General features: G+C 62.1%; 8 protein-coding genes across 8 annotated transcripts; 4 read left to right on the top strand and 4 right to left on the bottom strand.

Moving 5' to 3' along the window:
• Window position 1: 1 nt before the first annotated feature.
• On the bottom strand, window positions 2–909 carry COLE_06365 (uncharacterized protein; the record flags this gene model as incomplete). The annotated part of the gene is made up of 2 exons (XM_018419782.2): window positions 2–485; window positions 518–909. 2 exons carry the CDS (start codon window positions 907–909, stop codon window positions 2–4), a joined length of 876 nt encoding a protein of 291 aa, XP_018276150.1.
• Window positions 910–1,705: 796 nt separating this feature from the next.
• Window positions 1,706–2,498, top strand: COLE_06364 (uncharacterized protein; the record flags this gene model as incomplete). The annotated part of the gene is made up of 2 exons (XM_018426949.2): window positions 1,706–2,165; window positions 2,200–2,498. 2 exons carry the CDS (start codon window positions 1,706–1,708, stop codon window positions 2,496–2,498), a joined length of 759 nt encoding a protein of 252 aa, XP_018276151.1.
• Window positions 2,499–2,583: 85 nt separating this feature from the next.
• Window positions 2,584–3,418, bottom strand: COLE_06363 (uncharacterized protein; the record flags this gene model as incomplete). The annotated part of the gene is made up of 2 exons (XM_018424210.2): window positions 2,584–2,883; window positions 2,915–3,418. 2 exons carry the CDS (start codon window positions 3,416–3,418, stop codon window positions 2,584–2,586), a joined length of 804 nt encoding a protein of 267 aa, XP_018276152.1.
• Window positions 3,419–6,938: 3,520 nt separating this feature from the next.
• COLE_06362 (uncharacterized protein) lies at window positions 6,939–7,774 on the top strand (the record flags this gene model as incomplete). The annotated part of the gene is made up of 2 exons (XM_018421539.2): window positions 6,939–7,630; window positions 7,669–7,774. 2 exons carry the CDS (start codon window positions 6,939–6,941, stop codon window positions 7,772–7,774), a joined length of 798 nt encoding a protein of 265 aa, XP_018276153.1.
• Window positions 7,775–8,551: 777 nt separating this feature from the next.
• Window positions 8,552–9,265, top strand: COLE_06361 (uncharacterized protein; the record flags this gene model as incomplete). Its single annotated transcript, XM_018425558.1, has 1 exon — window positions 8,552–9,265. One exon carries the CDS (start codon window positions 8,552–8,554, stop codon window positions 9,263–9,265), a length of 714 nt encoding a protein of 237 aa, XP_018276154.1.
• Window positions 9,266–9,530: 265 nt separating this feature from the next.
• COLE_06360 (uncharacterized protein) lies at window positions 9,531–10,405 on the bottom strand (the record flags this gene model as incomplete). Its single annotated transcript, XM_018426226.2, has 4 exons — window positions 9,531–9,621; window positions 9,652–9,715; window positions 9,748–10,147; window positions 10,244–10,405. The coding sequence occupies 4 exons, from the start codon at window positions 10,403–10,405 to the stop codon at window positions 9,531–9,533; spliced, it is 717 nt and encodes a 238-aa protein (XP_018276155.1).
• A 1,130-nt stretch (window positions 10,406–11,535) lies between these two features.
• On the top strand, window positions 11,536–13,712 carry COLE_06359 (uncharacterized protein; the record flags this gene model as incomplete). The annotated part of the gene is made up of 5 exons (XM_018426227.1): window positions 11,536–11,604; window positions 11,637–12,573; window positions 12,829–12,929; window positions 12,968–13,540; window positions 13,575–13,712. 5 exons carry the CDS (start codon window positions 11,536–11,538, stop codon window positions 13,710–13,712), a joined length of 1,818 nt encoding a protein of 605 aa, XP_018276156.1.
• A 954-nt stretch (window positions 13,713–14,666) lies between these two features.
• COLE_06358 (uncharacterized protein) lies at window positions 14,667–17,175 on the bottom strand (the record flags this gene model as incomplete). Its single annotated transcript, XM_018426950.2, has 4 exons — window positions 14,667–14,700; window positions 14,733–14,799; window positions 14,835–15,383; window positions 15,417–17,175. 4 exons carry the CDS (start codon window positions 17,173–17,175, stop codon window positions 14,667–14,669), a joined length of 2,409 nt encoding a protein of 802 aa, XP_018276157.1.
• Between the last annotated feature and the right edge of the window lie 520 nt (window positions 17,176–17,695).

Raw genomic sequence — 17,695 nt, 5'->3', positions numbered from 1 at the left:
CTCAAGCATAGAAGTAGTAGTTGGCAGCGTACGGGACGCTGACCGTCGCACCCTCGGTGTCGCACGTGGGCGACGCCCGCCCGCCAACGGTGTCGGTCCGCAGCACGGTCCGGGCGAGGAGGTAGTCCTCCTTGCCCTTCTCCATGGGGAGGTACTCGTACCGGGCCCAGGGGATGTGCTTGTCGCTGGGGGAGTAAGTCGCCGCGGCCCACCCGTACATGTAGTACCCGTCGCCGCGGGTCCACTTGGCGGCGTAGTCTCCCTTGTGCTCGTGCCCGTCCGTGTGCTCGTGGCGGTAGTCGTGCTTGTACTCGTGCTTGTCCTCCCCGGGGTACGGCACGTACTCGTGCCAGATGTAGCGGTAGGGGTTCTTGCCGTCCTCGGCCCAGGGGTAGGGCACGGCGTCGTAGACGTAGTACGGGAGGTTGGCCGCGTAGGTCTTGTAGTCGTCGGCGTACGACAGGGCGCAGGACGTGTCGTAGTGGCTGGAGTCAGAACGAAAAGGGGGGACACTTACTCGGCCGACACGCCGGTGTGGACATAGACACCGCCGGTACAGATGTAGTTCACGACGCCGCGCGCGGTCGTCGTCATTGTCAGGTGCTGGTCCTTGGGCGGCATCATGTCGCGCCACGTCTTCCATGCGTCCGAGTCCTCCTTGTACTCGTCGTAAGCGTACGCCGGGAGGTGGTAGTTCGAGACGTCACAGCCCGTCTTGTACGCCGGCGACCAGGCGTCCCACTTGTGCTCGTGGTCCGGCCAGGCGTAGTCGGGGTATGCCGCGGTCGGGGCGGGTGCGGGGTACGGCTTCCAGTCTGAGGGCGTGGGCGTGAGGTGGCTGTCTGGAAGCGGGGCGGCGGCCGCGAGGGACGCGAGGACGGGGAGGAGGCTGAGGAGCGCGGAGATCATTGTGGTGGAGGCTGATTGGCGTGTGGTGGAGTGGTGAGGCTGGAGGTTGGATTGGCGCTGAAGGTTGTGAGATGGTTTTTTGTCGAGGTCAGCCAAGGCGTTATATAGCTCTGGACGCTGCTCAACGAGACGCTGCTTAACGAGATGCCCGCGCAGTCAACGATGCCGACCGTGTCAGCGAGTTGCAGGCGACGTCGGTCGCATCAGCACCCGGACGCCATGAGCGATGCGCATCGTAAGGTGTAAGACACAGCCTGGGAGGTCCGAACAGTAGGAGGTAACATGGTGGGATGAGGAGAAGCCGAGAAATCGCGCATGAGAGCATGCCCGCATGATGGCATGTCAACATGTTAGCATGTCAGCAACAGCGGTGGCAGTAATGCAGCGATCCACGGACGTCAGCGATGCAGGTAGCGATGCAGACCGACGGCGACCAGCACCGCTCGGTAGCGGCGCGAGTGAGCGAGCGAGCGATCGTGACAAGTCAGCAACATGGCCAGCTCAGCCTCACGCCGCCTTGCGCACCGCGCCACAGCACCGCGGCGATCTCGGTTGCTCACGGCTCCCAGGACAGGCGTATGGTCGTACGAGGCCGAAGTCTTGGCACGCGGCACCGCATGCGAGCAAGTCGGTATGGCGAGCGAAGAGAAAGCGGTGAGCGGTGAGGGAGATTGAGAGTTTGATCACGTGACTTATCATGTCCTCCACTCCTCCACTTGCCTTCTGTTTGTCTCCTCTCCTCACTTCCTCCCTCTCCTTCGGTCACTCTGTTCTCCACTGGACCCCTCTCGCCACCATGTCGTCACCCTTCAACCCCCTCGCAAACCTCCCAGTCCCCACCTCCCAAACGACAACACCCCACCCCCTCCTCCCAACTCTCACGCCAGCGCTCGCATCCCCCGCTCCCCTCCCCTCACCAGGCCTCGGCGCCCTCGCCGGGCTGCCCGGCATCTCGAGCCTGCCGGGGATCAAGTCTCCGCGCGCAGCCACGCCGTGGGCGAGCATCTCGGCCGCCGCCTCCGCGGGCGCAGGCACGCTGAGCGCACCCCCCGCCCCACCCCCCGGCTGGGTGCCATTCGGCGCAGCGGGCGCGGGCGTCGGCGAAGCAGACGCAGATAACGCCCGCCGCGCGCTATCCGACGTCTCGCGTCTTCTTGAGCGCGCCGAGGTGCTGCGCGCCGAAATGGGCGTGCTGGGACGAAGCGTATTCGGCGCAGGCGGCGGCATTGACGCCCTCCCAACTATGCAGCTTGAATGTGAGTCGTTTGTGCTGCGACTAGCTGATGCCAGACGCACAAACTCTGCTCGCACTCATTTCCTTGGCGTCTGCGTATCTCGTCGGCGCACTGCCCGTCCCCCTCTCTGCCGCGGCGGGGTACTCGCCGCCTCAAACTGAAGCGGATGCCGCAGCACCACCCGTCCCTGCTCCCCCGGCGCCCACAGCATCCACACCCGCACCCAACCACGCCCTGCCGACAACCACAGAACTCGCAGGCTGGACCGAGGGGCGGGCCCAAGCGCAGTTCGCGCGGCGCGAAGCCATCCGCGGCGCATCCCGCGCCATGCTCGACGTCCTCAACACGCGATAGACATAGCATTATAGCATGGTCCCAGTGAATGTACAATAACGAGTGTGTATGCTCTATACGTGCCGGTATCGTGATCGTCGTGTCCTTATCTCCACAGCCGCTGCAACAATTTGCGGGGTGAGCCGAACTCGCCGCGCCGCGCCCGCTCAGGCGTCACCGGCTCGACGGGGGCGAACGGGCTCGGCTCCTCATCCACTTGACGGAGGTAAACTGACGTGCGCGGTGTCGTCGGGCCGGTGTTCCACGCCTGCCCGAGCCGCTGCACCGTCCCCACCTCCTCCCAGCCTGATCCGGCACCGCTCGAGCTCGACTCCCTGTTCCGCGCGCGCTCCCCCTCGTTCAACGACACTGTCGGCGAGTTGAGCAGTACAAGCGTGGGCTCGGACTGGCGTCAGCGTACTCGGACACGGACTCACCCGACTCGCCGTGCCCTGCTGCACCCCGAAATCATCGTAGGACGCGGAGCGCGGCGCGCTCCCGCGCCGGTGGGAGCCGTCCGCGCTCGCCGTCGTCCCCGAGTGCCGCGGCTCGCGGAGACTCTCCGTCGACGCGGTGGGCAGCGTATCCGGCGGGGCGGGGAAGACGAAGCCCTGCGCGCTCGCGCTCGGCAAGCTTGGGCCCGTCGAGGGGTGCGAGAGCGAGTTCGAGTTCGAGTCCGTCTGCGGCGGCGGGCCGAACGGCGAAAGCATCATGTCGCCGCCGACTGCGGCGCCCGCCGCGAGTGGCATGGGCCGGATGATCGGGCCGGGCGCGGAGCGGTTTAGCCCCGGAAGCGGGGTGAGGAGCGCTCGGCTCGCCGACGCGTTGCGCGAGTGCTTGACCGGCGATGGCGTGCGTTCAGGCAGGTCGTGAGATGCGGCACGCTGGTGTCCCCCCGCACGCTGGTATTCCGCCAGCGCGGCGGCAGCCGCCGCCATCATCTCCTGCGAGCCCGACCGTTTGTGTCCTTCCGCGCCGATGGCGCGTGCCGCGCCTGGAGGAAGTGGCGGGAGCGGGCGCGGCTCATGCGACCGCGGCGGATCGAGCGGCACCATGCCCACGGCGCCTTGCGGCAGCCGTGGCGTCGTGCCTGCAGAGTCCAACGCCGGGCGGTGGCCACTGCGCGTGCTGTCGAGCGACGCGAACGGCGAGCGCCTACCGTTGTCCACCGGCTGTTGCCGCTGCGCGCCCCACGGTAGAACTGCCGCAGCAGCAACAGCGGCCCCGGCAGCGGCCCCGGCAGCGACCCCGGCGCTTACGAGGGCCGGGTCCGACGCCCAGTTCCGGCCACCCTGAGCGAGAAGCTCGCTCGAGGCGCGGCTGTGGCTGTCCTGGTCAAACGGGGTGCCGAACGTCCCAACACTGCTATTTCGCTCCGAGTATCGCCCCGCCGCAGATCCAGGCGGCAGCGCCAATCGGCTCCCGCCGTGGGCGCGCGTGCCGAACTCGCCCAAATCCTGCCCGTCCTTGGACCCCGAACCCGAGCCCGCAGAGTCGTACACGGAAAACGACGCCGACGTTGGTGTTTCCGGCATGCCAAGGTCGACGCCTGCGAGGGTGGGCGGCATGCCCTCCTCGACAATAGTGGCGTGCACGCGCCCGCCGGCGCCCCGGAACCCGCGCGAGCTTTTGCTGCTGCTGCTCTTGCTTCCGCGCGACCGGCCCGAGTGCCCACCCGACGAGCTGGACGAGCTCGAGCCCGCCGTCCCAACTGTCCCTGGGTCGTAGTCGCCAGACGAGTTCTTGCTGCGTGCGCTGTGGTACATCTCGTCGCTGTCTGCTGAGCGATCCATGATCGGCCGCGGAGCGTAAAACAGCTCCTCTTCTGGCACGGGGACGTACGCGCCGGTGCTCGTGCCGCCCGAAGAACGTTTTGGGTCCGAGGTGTTGTGCGTGCCCCCGCTCCCGGAGCGCTGTCCGCTCGTCGTGCTCGACCGCTTGCTGCCGCGGTTCGGGCGCACGAGGCCGATCATACGCTCCATCGTATTGCCGCTGACATTCCGCGCGCCGTCGTCCTGCTCGTCCTCGGTCGGACTCTCGGTTCTGGGCCGCCGACCGAGGCCGAGGGAGCGCAGGAGGCCCAGTCCACCGGCAGTGGCCGCGGCTGCGCCCATTGACGTACCGACACCAGCGAGGCCACTCGTGCTCCCCGCCACACTGGCGCCACTGCCGGCGCTTGCGCGACCGCCGCTGCCGCGCACGCTGCCGCCGACACTGCCGCGATGTAGGAGAGAGGAGCGCTCGTCGCCGTACGACGACTGGCTGCTGTGGTCATCTCCATCATGCGCGGCAGCGGCCAAAACATGGGCTCCGCCAACGGCAGCCGGCCCCGAGGCGATGCCAGCCGCCGCCCGCGTCCCGTGGCTAGCACCGCCTGGGCCGTGGGGCTTTTCTGGTGGGTCGGTCGTTGACACGGGCTCCCATTGTGGTGGTGGTCGTCGGAATGCGGCGGTGCGCTTCTCCTCTGACTTTTCACGCTTCTTGCGGAGACATAGGGCGAGGAGGAAGATGGCGGCGAGGACGGCGAGTGGGACGAGGATGGAGGGAAGGATGACGGTGAGGTTGCGGCTGAGGCTCACGCCGGCTGCTGCGGAGGTAGAGGTTGAGCTTGGTAGTGGGGAGGTGGACGCAGTGCCGCCATTTGATGTAATAGTTCGCGAAGATGAGGGGCGAGGGGCGGATTGGAGTGATGATGATGAGGGTGATGGTGATGGTGAGGATGAGGATGAGGGGACTGTTGAGGGCGTTGCTGAAGCTGTGGATGATGGGGATAGTGAGAGTGATGCGGGGGACGTCGGGGATGAGGAGGGGGATGAGGATGGTGAGGGTGACGCTAGGGTGGAGGGTGTTGTTGTTGCCGCCGGCTCCGACGTCACTGTTGTATCTGTTGCTCCCGAGGTCGACTCGGGCGCTGTTGTCGGAGGTGCGGTAGCCGTCGGCGACTCGGAGCCACCATATGACCACCCGTCGCCGAGTGGTATACTTGGCCCATAGTCTGCCAGTCAGCGGCATTCCGTCGCCGTGTCCTTTCGCGGCTGATTTTTTTGACGTCAAACTCACAAGTCAAAGGCAGATCGACGACCTGCCCCGTCGTCACCTGCCGCCCATTCTCAACCGTCACGTACTGCCTATCAGCCGCTGCTGCGTGACCGAGCGCTGTGCTCACCTGCGACCAGGAGAGCCAGTCGGGAAGCTCTTGGCCGTCTGGTGTGAAGCTCTGCCGCTTCTCCGGGCATCCGACGACGGCGCACCACAGGGCGCGCATGGTCGGTGGAGGGCGGCAGTGTGGGGGAGAGGGATGGTGGTGGTGATGGAGAGGGGGGATGGGCAAGGGGGAGAGTGCGCAAGAGATGTGGAAGAGTGAGAGAGATGAGAAGAGAGAAAGAGAACAAGAGCGAGCGTGACAGGATGGGATTGTTTGTATGAGAGTAATGGGGCAGTCACACTCGTCGTCTGTCTGTGCATCCAAGTCGTAGGTCGGAACAGGGACAGGGGGAGGGGTGGGGACTCCCTGGCTGGTGCTGGCATGGGTGGTAGACGAGCTGTTGGGAGTGACAGCATGCATGGCCCAAGATCGAGGGTGCCTTGAGCAACATTACAGCATTGGTCCCCGCGACTTGGATATTTGGGACATGGGATAGCCCAACAAGCGGGTGGTACAGCACATGCACAGCCTGTAGCGAAGAGTGAGGACGACGACGACACCCCGGATCTGATGGAAAATGCGTCGTACATGGCATGCTGTTCCCGCTAGACTCGGGCAAAGCAAGACTGACGTCGCTCATGTCGTGCGCTGCCTGCGGTCTCTGATTAAAGCGATTGTTGAGGGTAGCGGGCATGCGGGAAGCAATGTTGAGCGCCACAGGGCGGGCGGCGTGGGAGGGGGGAAGCGAGGCTGATTTCTTTTTCCCTCGTCTGCAGCCCTCGTCCTCCACCCCAATCTCATCCCAATCGCCGGAACGAGGCTCGACCACACGCCACCGCCCTGGAAGCCTCTCCAAGAGCAGAGCACTCAGGGAGTGGGCATAGGGACGTGCCGCGTGTCATAGGGCCATGGGGGCGGAAGTGCACCGTCGTGGGTTGAGCCGAGATATGCAGGGGCGTGTGGGCGCAGAGTGAGCTGCGGTGGCGGCTGCAAAAATGCCGGCAGAGAGAGTCGAACCGTCGGGCCTCAGGCCATGTCGGGTGCAGGGCAACTGGACGATTCCAGGGAATGTGATTATATGATATTCCACGCCAGATGGCTTGTTGATGTCCAAAACACTCGTATTTACCCTGAATAACCGCTCTCCCTGTACTCTTGCTCTGCCCAAACAATTTATCCCCCCTCTGCTGTTGCCGGTTGTGCCTGAATCCATCTCGCCCGACTGCCCGATAGCCGGCGCCACCGTCCTTGTCCTCGTCCTCGTCTCGATCCTCCAGAGCACCTCCTCCTCTTCATCATCTCCCAATCCTGATCCCATGCTCCTGTACCCAAGATCACGGTTCGCCCTAGCCCTCCGCTCTCCCGTTGGGATTACGGCACGCCCCGCCCCCGTCCCAGTCATCGCGTTCGCTGTGCGCCATGTCTCCTCAGCCCTCGATGTGAACACCTCCGGCGCCCAAGCCGAGCCCACTCCCAAGGGCGTAAAGCTCACCGCACACCAGCAGTACCACGCGGCGCGGCTCACGCCCGCCTCGCTGCCGGCGGACCCGCTCGTCCTCTTCCGCACATGGCTCGAGGAGGCGCTGACAGCCGTCCGCGAGCCGGAAGCCATGACGCTGTGCACCTCCACGCCATCCGGCGTGCCCTCGGCTCGCGCCGTCCTTCTGAAGGAGGTGGACGAACGCGGCTTTCTGTTCTTCACGAACTACGCCTCCCGCAAGGCCCGCGAGCTCGCCGCGAACCCCCACGCCGCGCTCGCCATGCACTGGCGCGAGCTTGCGCGGCAGGTCCGCGTCGTGGGCGCCGTCGAAAAGGTGTCGCGCGAAGACAGTGAAGCGTACTTTGCCACGAGGCCGCGTGGGAGCCAGCTCGGTGCGTGGGCGAGCGCACAGTCGTCTGTCGTAGGCGAGGGCGAGCTTGAGAAAGCCGTGCAGGAGGTGGAGAAGCGTTTTGCGGACGCCGACGTCCCCTGTCCCCCGGGGTGGGGAGGATATCGTGTCGTGCCGACGTGAGTGAAACCCAGGGACCAGGCTGTTCTGACTCCAGCGAGATTGAGTTCTGGGCTGGTCAGCCTAGCCGGCTCCATGACCGCTTTGTGTACCTTCGCGAAGCCGAGGGGCGGCCGTGGCGTGTGGAGCGGCGCGCACCGTAGTGCTGCGTGCGGACATATCTCTGTGCGGTTCACAGGCGAGGGCGGCAGAGCGGCGAAGGGCGGCGGGCGGCATGCGGCATGCGGCAAGCATAGCATTGCGGATCAGTAGCATGGATCAGAAGGACAAGGAGCACGGCATGCAGTGCATAATCTTCAAGACGGCATAGCACCCGGGACAGGATCGGAACCGGCACACCACTCTCCCGGGTCTGTGGGATGGGAAACCTGCCACTCTGGGCGGGATGAGGGACAACTGCCACTCTCGGCCAAGGCTCGTAAGCTTTTTTGAGTTGCTGCCGAGTCCCAAAGACGACTCGCACCTGCCTAGACAGGAGACGCGAGGACGCGACGCTCATGCACAGGGTGTTGTCGATCCTGCTGCGGCGCACTCGCACTGGCACAGGTGGTTGGTATGTATAGGTCGGGAGCCTCGCAGGGCGCCGCAGCGTCGGAATGGTGTCCGCTTGCTCCAGCACTGTGTTGCGCGCCCAGGTGTTCACGCACCTCATGCCTATGCGCCCTCGCTGCATCTGCTGATCACGGTCAGTGATCAGTGCTGAGTGATCAACGCATCGTTACTAAGCACCACAGCTCGCCCCGCACTCACCTGCACCGCCGCTGACCAGCTGATGCACTACTAAAAACCCGCCGTGGAGCACTCATCATCACACCTCCTCCTCTGACTTTGTCTTCATCGCTCCTTGTCGCCTCTCACCTCGAGTCCTCCGCACCTTTCCCCTGCCTCACCAGACACCCACTCCATACCCTTTGCCCGCCATGCTCTCCCTCGCCCTCGCCGCTCTCCCCCTTCTGTCCCTCATCTCCGCCGCCCCCCTCCTGCCCCGCGCAATCTGCCCCGACGACCAAGTCCTCTACGGCACCCCCTCCGGGCCGATCTGCGGCCCGCCCCCGCCTATCTGCATTTCAGGCTGGTACTGGTGCGCCTCGACCGCCGAGTGCATCCCCTACTGGACGAAGTGCGAGGCGGGCGGCGCCGCGCAAATCGCGCGCGCCTTCACGACTGACGATGATGGGCGTGATGCGAATGCGAGGACCAAGCCCGTCAAGCCCGCCGATCTTTCCAGGCCCGACGGAGAGACTGGCCCTCAGACGGAGCCGGAGCCGCGGCCCCAGGACGCCGATCGCAAGCCCAAGCCCAAGCCCAGCTCGCACCATGACTGGCCCAAGTCCAAGCCCCACAAGCAGCCCAACGCCCCGAAGCCATACTCGACGGACACGCAGCCGCACGAGCCGCGCACCGACCCCGACTCGGACTCGAGCGCACACCGCACACGCGATCACAACTCCCCACCCCTCCACAAACGCGCCACCTGCGCGAACGACGAGGTGTTTGTCTGGCGCGACGGCGCTCCCGCGTGCGCCCCCGCCCCGCCCGTCTGCCAGAGCGGGTGGTACTGGTGCACGAACAAGTGCGTGCCCTTCTGGAGCAAGTGCGCGGCGCCTCGCAACGCTGCCCCCGAGGAGGTGTGAGGCGGATAAGGACGGCGCGCACGGAACGCTGCTACATGGATTATTCTTGTCGATCTGGTGGGATGCGTGCTGACCTGCTCGTTCTGTGCGTTGGTGGGGCCACTAAGTGGCGCATCACAGGCACAACCCGATCCGCACTGACATAGAGCATTTATATCACATTACTATTGCTCTCACTGACTATACGGAGTACTGATATCCTCAATACTCACGCCCTGCGTACTTATGTACGCTGGCACATGACTGGCCTGACCAAACAGGCATCCTAGTGGCGCTTGGGCTTCTTGCCCTTGACCTTCGGCTCCTCGTCTGCGGGAGGCGGGGGGAGAGGCGGGAAGATGACCTTCCTGCCGTCGCTGTCGTCAGCGCCGCCATCGTAGACTCACAAGGCGCGGCGCTCTTCCTGGTCGCACCCCTCGAAAGGGCACTTCTGTGCCTGGCCCTCGCATTCTGTCGTGAGCTTTCTCTGCGAAAACACCTACTCTGGCAGGTCGACACGTGCTGGCACGTGAACGGCATGTGGTCAACAACCCGCGTGCCGCACACAAGGCATTTGGACGCGTTGTTCCCATTGTGCGGCTTTTTGGTCTGGGACAGACCTGCGTTGAAGCCGAGGCGGTACGCTTCCTCAAGCTGGTCTTGGTACTTTTCCTCGACCGCCTCGGCGTTCTCCTGGTACGAAGCCTCCACACGGGCAACGGCGGCGAGGAAGCTGTCTTCGAGGTCCTTGATTCTTTGTTTGGCGGCTTCGAGGGCCTGTTGAGTGTTCTTCTTGTCTGTCTGCAGCCCCTTGATTTGCTCATTGGCGTCGTCGAGAGCCTGTTGGGTGTTGTTCTTCTCGGCCGCCAGCACCTTGATGTCGTTCTCGAGGATCTTGATTTTCTTCCTGATCAGCATCGGGCTTCTATAATTTTTGGGCAGCGTTCTCCTCAAGCTCGTGGAACTTTAGGTGAGGAGGGCTTTTCCATCAGGACTCACGGCGAGCATCGCAGCCTTGCTGTCCTGCTTGCCTTTGGTTTGCGCGGTGTTCTCGCCGGCCGACTGCACCGGCTCCGAAGGCCCGGTGCGGGCCCTCGGCTGGCTGGATACAGGGACGCGAGGCGCGGTGTTGCCGCCGTCGCGTTTGCTGATGGGTGTCATCTTGGAGCTGGCTAGAGCTGGATGATTTAGGTGCTGGACTGGGTCAAAAGAACGAGGAAGGGGTTGACGCACGAGGTGGACTTGGAGCTTTGGGCAGGAGGAGTGAGAGCGGGAGATAAGGAACGGGCTGGAAGGTGAGTATGGCCTAAGGAGTCGCAGCTTACTGTGTAATGAGAGACAGTGCAGTGGCTGCTGAACAGTCCAAGAGCTGCAGTGGTGCGTACGTTAATGCGCTGGGAAGAGGTGACGGGGAGTCGTGGGGGGAGGGAGATGTGGCAAGGTGAAGAAGGAGCGGCGCAGATTGGGTTGTGGGTAGGATGTGTAAGAGAGGATTGGAGTGAGTGAGTGAGTAGACAACGAGCGATGGACTGACATGTTATATAAAAATTAGGCCAGGTGTGGGAAGACACGCTAGGCTGTCAACATCGAGAAGGCGAGCAACTCGCAGCGAGATTCGCAATCGTCGTGCCACAGTGTCGCCCCACAATTTTGGGGGATAAGCCATGAACAGGCTCGAGCGAGCCCGACGCCATGAGTTTCACCCTCCAGTGCTGTACTACGGCCTTCATTCCCCCTGCATCTCGGGCTTCTCCCCTAGAAATGCTATACAGAACTCAGAAGGAGTCTGTCGCAATTGGTGTCAACCCCAAGTCGCACCGACCGGCCCGCTCTCCTTGCGGGGCGTATGTGTCGCGCAACCAACGGCCCTGGTGTTGGAACGATGGCACAAGTTGCATCTGCTTCTACTCCGTGCTTTGCATAGATCACCAGGCTGGGGAAAGCACGTTACAATGGAGAGTCGTGGTCAAGAGATACATGTGTGCCTGGGCACCTCTGGAGGAAGCGAGCTAGACGAAAGAGCTGGGCCGGTCCAAGCGGAACACGAGAAGGTTTCGCATAGAAACACCCAATACCTCCTGCCTACACACATACCAACTCGCGGGAGCCCAAGCCTGACAAGGGGCGCAACATGCAACATTTCAGCTTCTAGACTCGCCTCTCCAGGCCCTAGCTCTACGCCCTCGCCCTACGCCCTTGCCTGTCACCGAACAGGGTGGCGAGTAGACTCGCCTCCTGCTTTTGTTTAGATCTCACGGTCTATCCCACCTCTCTACAACATCTTCCTCACCATGCTCTTCGGCACTGTGCATCCCCAGCACAGCGGCTCGGGCGATTCAAACGCCTCTTCTTCAGCTTCGGTAAGTCGCACCCGTCTCCCAGCTTACGGCAGGCCGAACACTCCCCGCAGAACACACCTCCCTCCGATGAAGTAATCAACCTAGCCGCCACTGTCGACCACCGCCTTCTTATCGACGACCTCACCCGCGACATCGAGAACCTCATCCGCTCCCTCAAGAATCCAGCTGATCGCAACTTTCTCACTGTCGGACTAGCCGTCGAAGAGGCTAAGCGGGAAGCGGAGGCTGCTTACACTATCACCATCGACACCTTTAAGCGGGAGAGCGAGGAGCGGCACGCTGCTCAGCTGAACAAGTTAATCGAGAAGGCAAAGCGGGAGGAGGAGTTGGCGGCCGAAGAGGTCAAGCGCCACACTAGCACCGTCGTTGAGGACACCAAGCGCCAAGCAGCTGCTGCCATCGAGGAGGTCAAGCGCAAGACAGCCAGTAAGATCGAGAATGAGCAGCGCAGCAGTGCGGCTGCGGTGGAGAAGGCGAAGCGGGACACTGCTGCAGCGGCGGCGGAGGCTGCATCTTTGCTTGCAGCTCAGGTGGAGGAGGAGAAGGAGGTTGCCTCACACATTGCAGAAATCGACCGCGCTGTAGCCGTGGCGGATGCGGTGGAGGCAGTGATGGCCGAGGCTGCGGAAGAGAAGGAGGCCGCTCTGAGAAAAGCCGCGGAGGAGGCGGAGGCCGCTCGGTACGAGGCCGTTGAGGACGCCAAGTCTGAAATGGAGGAACACTGGTCGGATAAAATGGCCCAAGCTCTCGCAAAGGCCGAAGAGGATTTGAACAGCGCTCTCCGTGCCGCTGAGGACGCAAAGGCCGACGCGCTGACGCAGGCGGCTGATAAAGCAACGCAGGAGAAGGAGGCGGCTGTCAAGGCCGCCATTGCAGCTGCTAGCCATGCTGGGGTGCAGTGTGTCGTCTGCATGGACGCAGGGGCGTGCCAGATGCCCTTCCGCTGTCGCCACGTCCTCATGTGCCATGGTACGTTGTCGCACTCAGGATTAGCTGAAGCCTGATTGTGTGTTCAAGGTTCAGCGCCAGACAGGCCAATGCCCATTCTGCGGATGTGCCGATATGCTCCCGTGAGTGCTTCAGCGAGTGCGCTTATCCAGCCATGGTCAGTGGCGAGTCTATCTACCGTAGACGGGGCATTGTCCAGTCATTTACGAGGTTGTGGATATCTGCGGGCAGAGCTGGCTCGGGTGAAACACGGGCGAGGATAGGGCTTGTACACAGTTGATCGATGCAGCGCTCATCGTGTGTACGCTAGCACTCATACACAGGGCCAGTCAAACTCAGCTGCACCCATTAGAGTGCAGATTGCTTGCGTTCGCACTGTGGGTGATGGGGAGCTCTCAGTGGTCGCACCACCTAGCAGTGTGTGATGTACCTACATGGTTATGACTTAAAACCGCACACTGCCTCTACTGCTCACCCCACCCTCCATCCCACCCGCTTCTTCAGGTTTACCATGCTTTACTCAGAGTTCCACACACGCCTGGAGGATAACCTGTCCCACTTCGGCCTCACCACTGTCGACATTTTCAGGACACCCCCTCCTCCGACTGCAGCCGTCTTAGAGGCCATCAGCGCCGCCCTCCACCCCCAGCCTCTCACTCTCCCGCGCGGCCAGCGCTTTATGGACGGACTCAGTCCCGCCCTGCTTCTCTATGCGGCAACCCACTTGTCTGCCTTGCAAGCGGAGAACGACATGAACTTGACTTTGCTGGCGAGGGTCGAGCAGGAGCGCCTGCGTGTTACTGAGTTCATCCAGGAACGCCCCGCCGCCCATACCTTTGAGACACACACCGAGATACAAATTGAGCGGGCTCAGGAAGAGGTGCGCAAGGTTAAGGCCGAGAAGAAAGAGAAGGTGCGGAAGCTCAAGCGAGAGAAGAAGGAGCAGGAACAGATCTTCCTAGAGCAGCTGGAGTTGGCCGAGGAGCGTGTGTGCCGCGTTCAAGAGGAGCTGCACCAAGCAGAGATATCGAAGCGGCATTGCGAAGAGCAGCTGCACCGAGCAGAGGAGCATCAAAGCCAGTGCATCGGCTGTGTCGATAAGATTGTCAGCCAAATGCCGTTCGTGTGCCAGCACGTCTACTTGTGCGAAGGTGAGCTAAAAAAATTAAAGTGAGATTAGGTGAAGCTCAGTGCAGACTGCGTACCGTTAGTCAAGAGCTGTCCTGTTTGCAATTGCGAAGCCCAGCGCAAGTGAGTTCTCAAACCTCGGGAGAAGCTAAACAATAGGTTCGAGAAGTGGCGCGTTTACCTTCCGTAGCCGGTTCGAGAACAACATTTTTCCTTAACAGTTTGGAGCTGTGATTCACACGCACTGGCGGGTAGTCGCTTCTGAGCCATCCTCTCTATGTTCCAAGAGCTCAATCTCTTTTCTACAGCCTCATGCATCCACAGAGTAGTACCTGCTGCAGGGGATTTGCTGAATGCTACTCATCCTGAAACGCTGGAGGCGTTCGGCGCCCGTGTGAATCCCGGTTAGATGTTTCATTCATGTTCTTAAGTCGTCGCAAGCAGGACACTGTTTGATGTCCATGCGTGCTCTACTGCTTGGAATCCGCCGCTGTTCCGAATGTGTGAGTAGTGACAGCAATGAGAGTGAGTGCATGACGGAGGTTAGGACGAGAGGCCTGAAGATGTGTTGTAGCGACACGCGACACGCGTCATCTGGTATCGGCCGGTTGATAAGTGAGGAGGAATGTGTCCGGGTTGACCAAGACTGCCAACACTTTCGAAACATTGGCTTCTGTATCGGCTCTTCAGCAGCCCGTCTGAATCGGATCGCTCCGCACTCAGGGTGTGCACCCCGTGACGTTCTCAAACGCATGAAAGCGGGGACATGTCCATGAGAACGGCGCTCGGCGCGGCGGTCACATGACTTCGGAGTATTCCGCCCCTGTGGCAGTGCAGACAGTCGAGATGCGATGCAACAGCCTATCGGTACAAAATGAGCCAAAGAGTAGAACGTACTGAACACAACCAGAATCTGACAAGCAACAAAAATCTCCCTGTTCACCTGCATCGCCTCCGGCAATGCGTGCCGGACTGCCACCCCACGTTCACTTGGCAAGGAACACACGCCACTCCTCCTTTCTGATGTCAGCTTGCGTGACGCTGTCTCTCACCTGCGCGGAGTCCGATTGATGCAGAACGGACAGTGCTTAGAATCCGTTACGACGCGATCCGCACATTCTGAGGTCAGCCTCTTCTTTTTGATACTGACGTACGAGAACACATAACAACATGCTGGCACTGGAAGGGCATCTGGTCGGCGATCTCGTCGAGACAAATGATGCAAGTGTTGGCGCCCTCTTCGTCCTCGTCCACCTCCTCCGCCTCCAACTTGCGGCGGTAGCTGGCTTTCATCATGTCGACGACCCTCCGCTGGCGCCCAATGTCGGCCTGCAGACCCTCAATCTCCATCGCGTGTTCTTCTCGCATGATGTCCAAAGCATTTGTGTTGGCTGCCCGCAGCCGTGCGAGCTGGTCCGCATGAGTCTTCGCAGCAGCCTCTAACGTCTTGAGATCGGCCTCCAGCGCCTCTGCTGCGCTCTTCAGCCCCTTTACCTCGGCTGCGTGTGCGGTCTCCACCTCCTCCGCTCTCGCGAAGGCGCAAGCCAGGCGCTGATCAGCGGCCTCGCATGCATCCTGTGCCGTAGCCACGCGCACGTCTGCGGTCGTGGTCGCGGCAGATATTGCAGCCGCCAGGCGTTCGTCCAATCGCTCCTGCTCCTGTTTGAAGGCCGCTGCCTCCCTCTGCTTGCTTGCCTCCACGGCTGCCGTCAGCTGGGGCCCAGCGCCAAACTTACCTCCCTGCACGGCCCGTTGCGTCTGCAGAGCTCCACGCCGCTCGGCCTCCTCAACCGCCCTCTTCACCTCTTCCTCGTGCCGCCGCGCTATCTCCTCCATCGCTCGTTGAACGGCCGCGTTCACGCGCTGCTCCGCAACCTGCTCTGCAGTCTCCTCTGCCTGGCTGACCGCCTCGGAAATTCGGCCAGCCACCGTGTTCTCGGCAGCTACCATGGCGGCATGCAACCGCTTTGCTGCCTGTAGCTCTGCGTTTACCAGAGCTGCCGTTAGGCGCTTCTCTGCGGCGCGAGCACCCTCGATCAGTGCGGCAGTCAGGCGCTGGTCTGAAAACTTTTCGATTTCGCTCAACACCATGTGGATTGCGTAGCCATGTCCACCGGAGGCCGCGTAATTGGCCGCCTGGAAGGCTGCCTTGAGCCGTGCGTCGAGAACCGAGCTCGGCTCGACGAAGGACACTGTGTTCTTGCTCTCGTGGATGCCATTAATAGCCTGGATCTCGGACTGGAAAGTCGCGGCCATGTCTTGTAGACGGTCCACAGCGACGCCTACAGCTGCCACGCTGTGTGTGAGGGCATTGACGAGGGCCGTGGGGTTGACAGGGGGGACGGGGGCGGTTGCGATCGATGAGCGAGGGGTGTTGAAATTGGCAGTAACCGTCGTTGCGGCAGTAGCAGTGCTCGTTGCAGAGGCCGCAGTTGCGGCAGAAGCAGCTGTTGCGGATGTAGCAATGGAAGCGATGGAACCGGGACGGCGAAGCGGGCCGGGAGAGGCTGTTCTGGCAGTAGACGCGACGGAACCGGCGCGGCGCACAGGCGGGCCAGGAACTGCAGGTGTTGCGATAACCACATGGGGTCGGGTAGGTGTTGTAGTTGGAAGAGGGGCCGTAGCTGGAGAGCGAAGTGTCCCTCCAGCCGAGGCTGCGGCTTGCGTGGTGGGAGAGACCGGCGTGCGAGGAGGAGGTAGTGGAAATGCGCCTGGCGTGCGGGGAGAAGCCGGAGCAAAGGCCGAAGCTGGAGCACGCTGAGAGGCGGGAGAAGATGGTGCAGGTGCAGCAGCTGGTGCTGAAGCAGCGGTTGGAGTGCGAACAGCGTTGGGAGCTTGGTTAAGGACCGGAGCAAGGTCGGCCTCTGGTATGGCCGCGGCGGGTGGTGCACGGGCAGCGGCAGCTTCGGCGGAAGCCACGCGCATTGAGATCTTGCGTTGCTCCTCTTCGGACTGGCGGGCGGCCCGATCAGCGATGGCGAAGAGGAGATGGCTCGGTGTCCAGCCCTTCTGGACAGCATTCATGACGAGCCCCATCCGCGACCCGGGATGCTCACTGTCCCACATGGGATCCTGAGCTGCGAGGAGCGCATTGTGAATCTGCGTCTGCATCCTCGCTCCGAGCTGGTTGTAGCAGGCTCTAATCGCGAGTGCGTCGATGCTAAGCTCGTTCTGACTAAGACTGGCCTCGAGGCGTTCCTTGAACGCACGGTAGATCTGTGTGTCGGGCTCGCCGCGAGCCACGCGATCTGCCACGACGAAGAGGAGGTGGCTGGGCGTCCAGCCGCGACGCATGGCTGTCGTAATGAATGACATCCGCGTGCCCGGTATGGCGTCCCACGCCGGGTCCATGGCATGCAGGAGCGCGTTCTGGATCTGACCCTGCAGGCGTGAGCCGAGTGAGTTGAAGCATGGCTTGGTGGCAAGTGTGTCCGTCGTCAAGCCAAACTTGGAGAGGTTGGCCTCCAAGCGGCTCGCGAAGACTGAGTAGCTCATAGTGGCGAGACCTCCAAGTGTACGATTGAGTGGGTGGCGAGAGTTCTTGTGAGAAGTGAAGAGACTCTGTCGCCTGACTAGATATGTCTTCTTCCGCGTTCACGGAGTCGCATCGGAAGTTGGAGCTCATCAACAGAGGTACCGGTCAAGCGCCCACCGGCGAGTCAACCGGCCTCCCAGAGTCGCCACTCGTACCTCGAATCTATACGGAGCAGTCGTTATCTAGGGTCTAGGTAGTCACACTCACCGAAAGCGCTGTTGGTGGAGTCGGAATCAGGAACGCGGCAACTCAGCTGAGCGAAAGATGGCACAGCATGCCTCGAGACAAGGAGTATGATTGGATGCGTTTAACCCTTTGACCGTTGACAAGCATACCTCGAGTCCGGCGGGCAATCAGGCGATCAGTTCGATTGGACGCCCAGGTTTCCAGGCACTGCACATCATCAGGATCGGCGTCTGGCTTACTACCCGGTTACATGTTCACGAGGTGGCGCGGTTTCATGAGCACTCTGCTGACCTC

Source organism: Cutaneotrichosporon oleaginosum (genome assembly GCF_008065305.1).
Source record: "Cutaneotrichosporon oleaginosum strain ATCC 20508 chromosome Unknown ATCC20508_contig05, whole genome shotgun sequence".
Lineage (NCBI taxonomy): Eukaryota > Fungi > Basidiomycota > Tremellomycetes > Trichosporonales > Trichosporonaceae > Cutaneotrichosporon > Cutaneotrichosporon oleaginosum.
The sequence above is the reverse complement of the archived record's forward strand: the minus strand, read 5'-3'. Positions and strand labels throughout refer to the sequence as shown.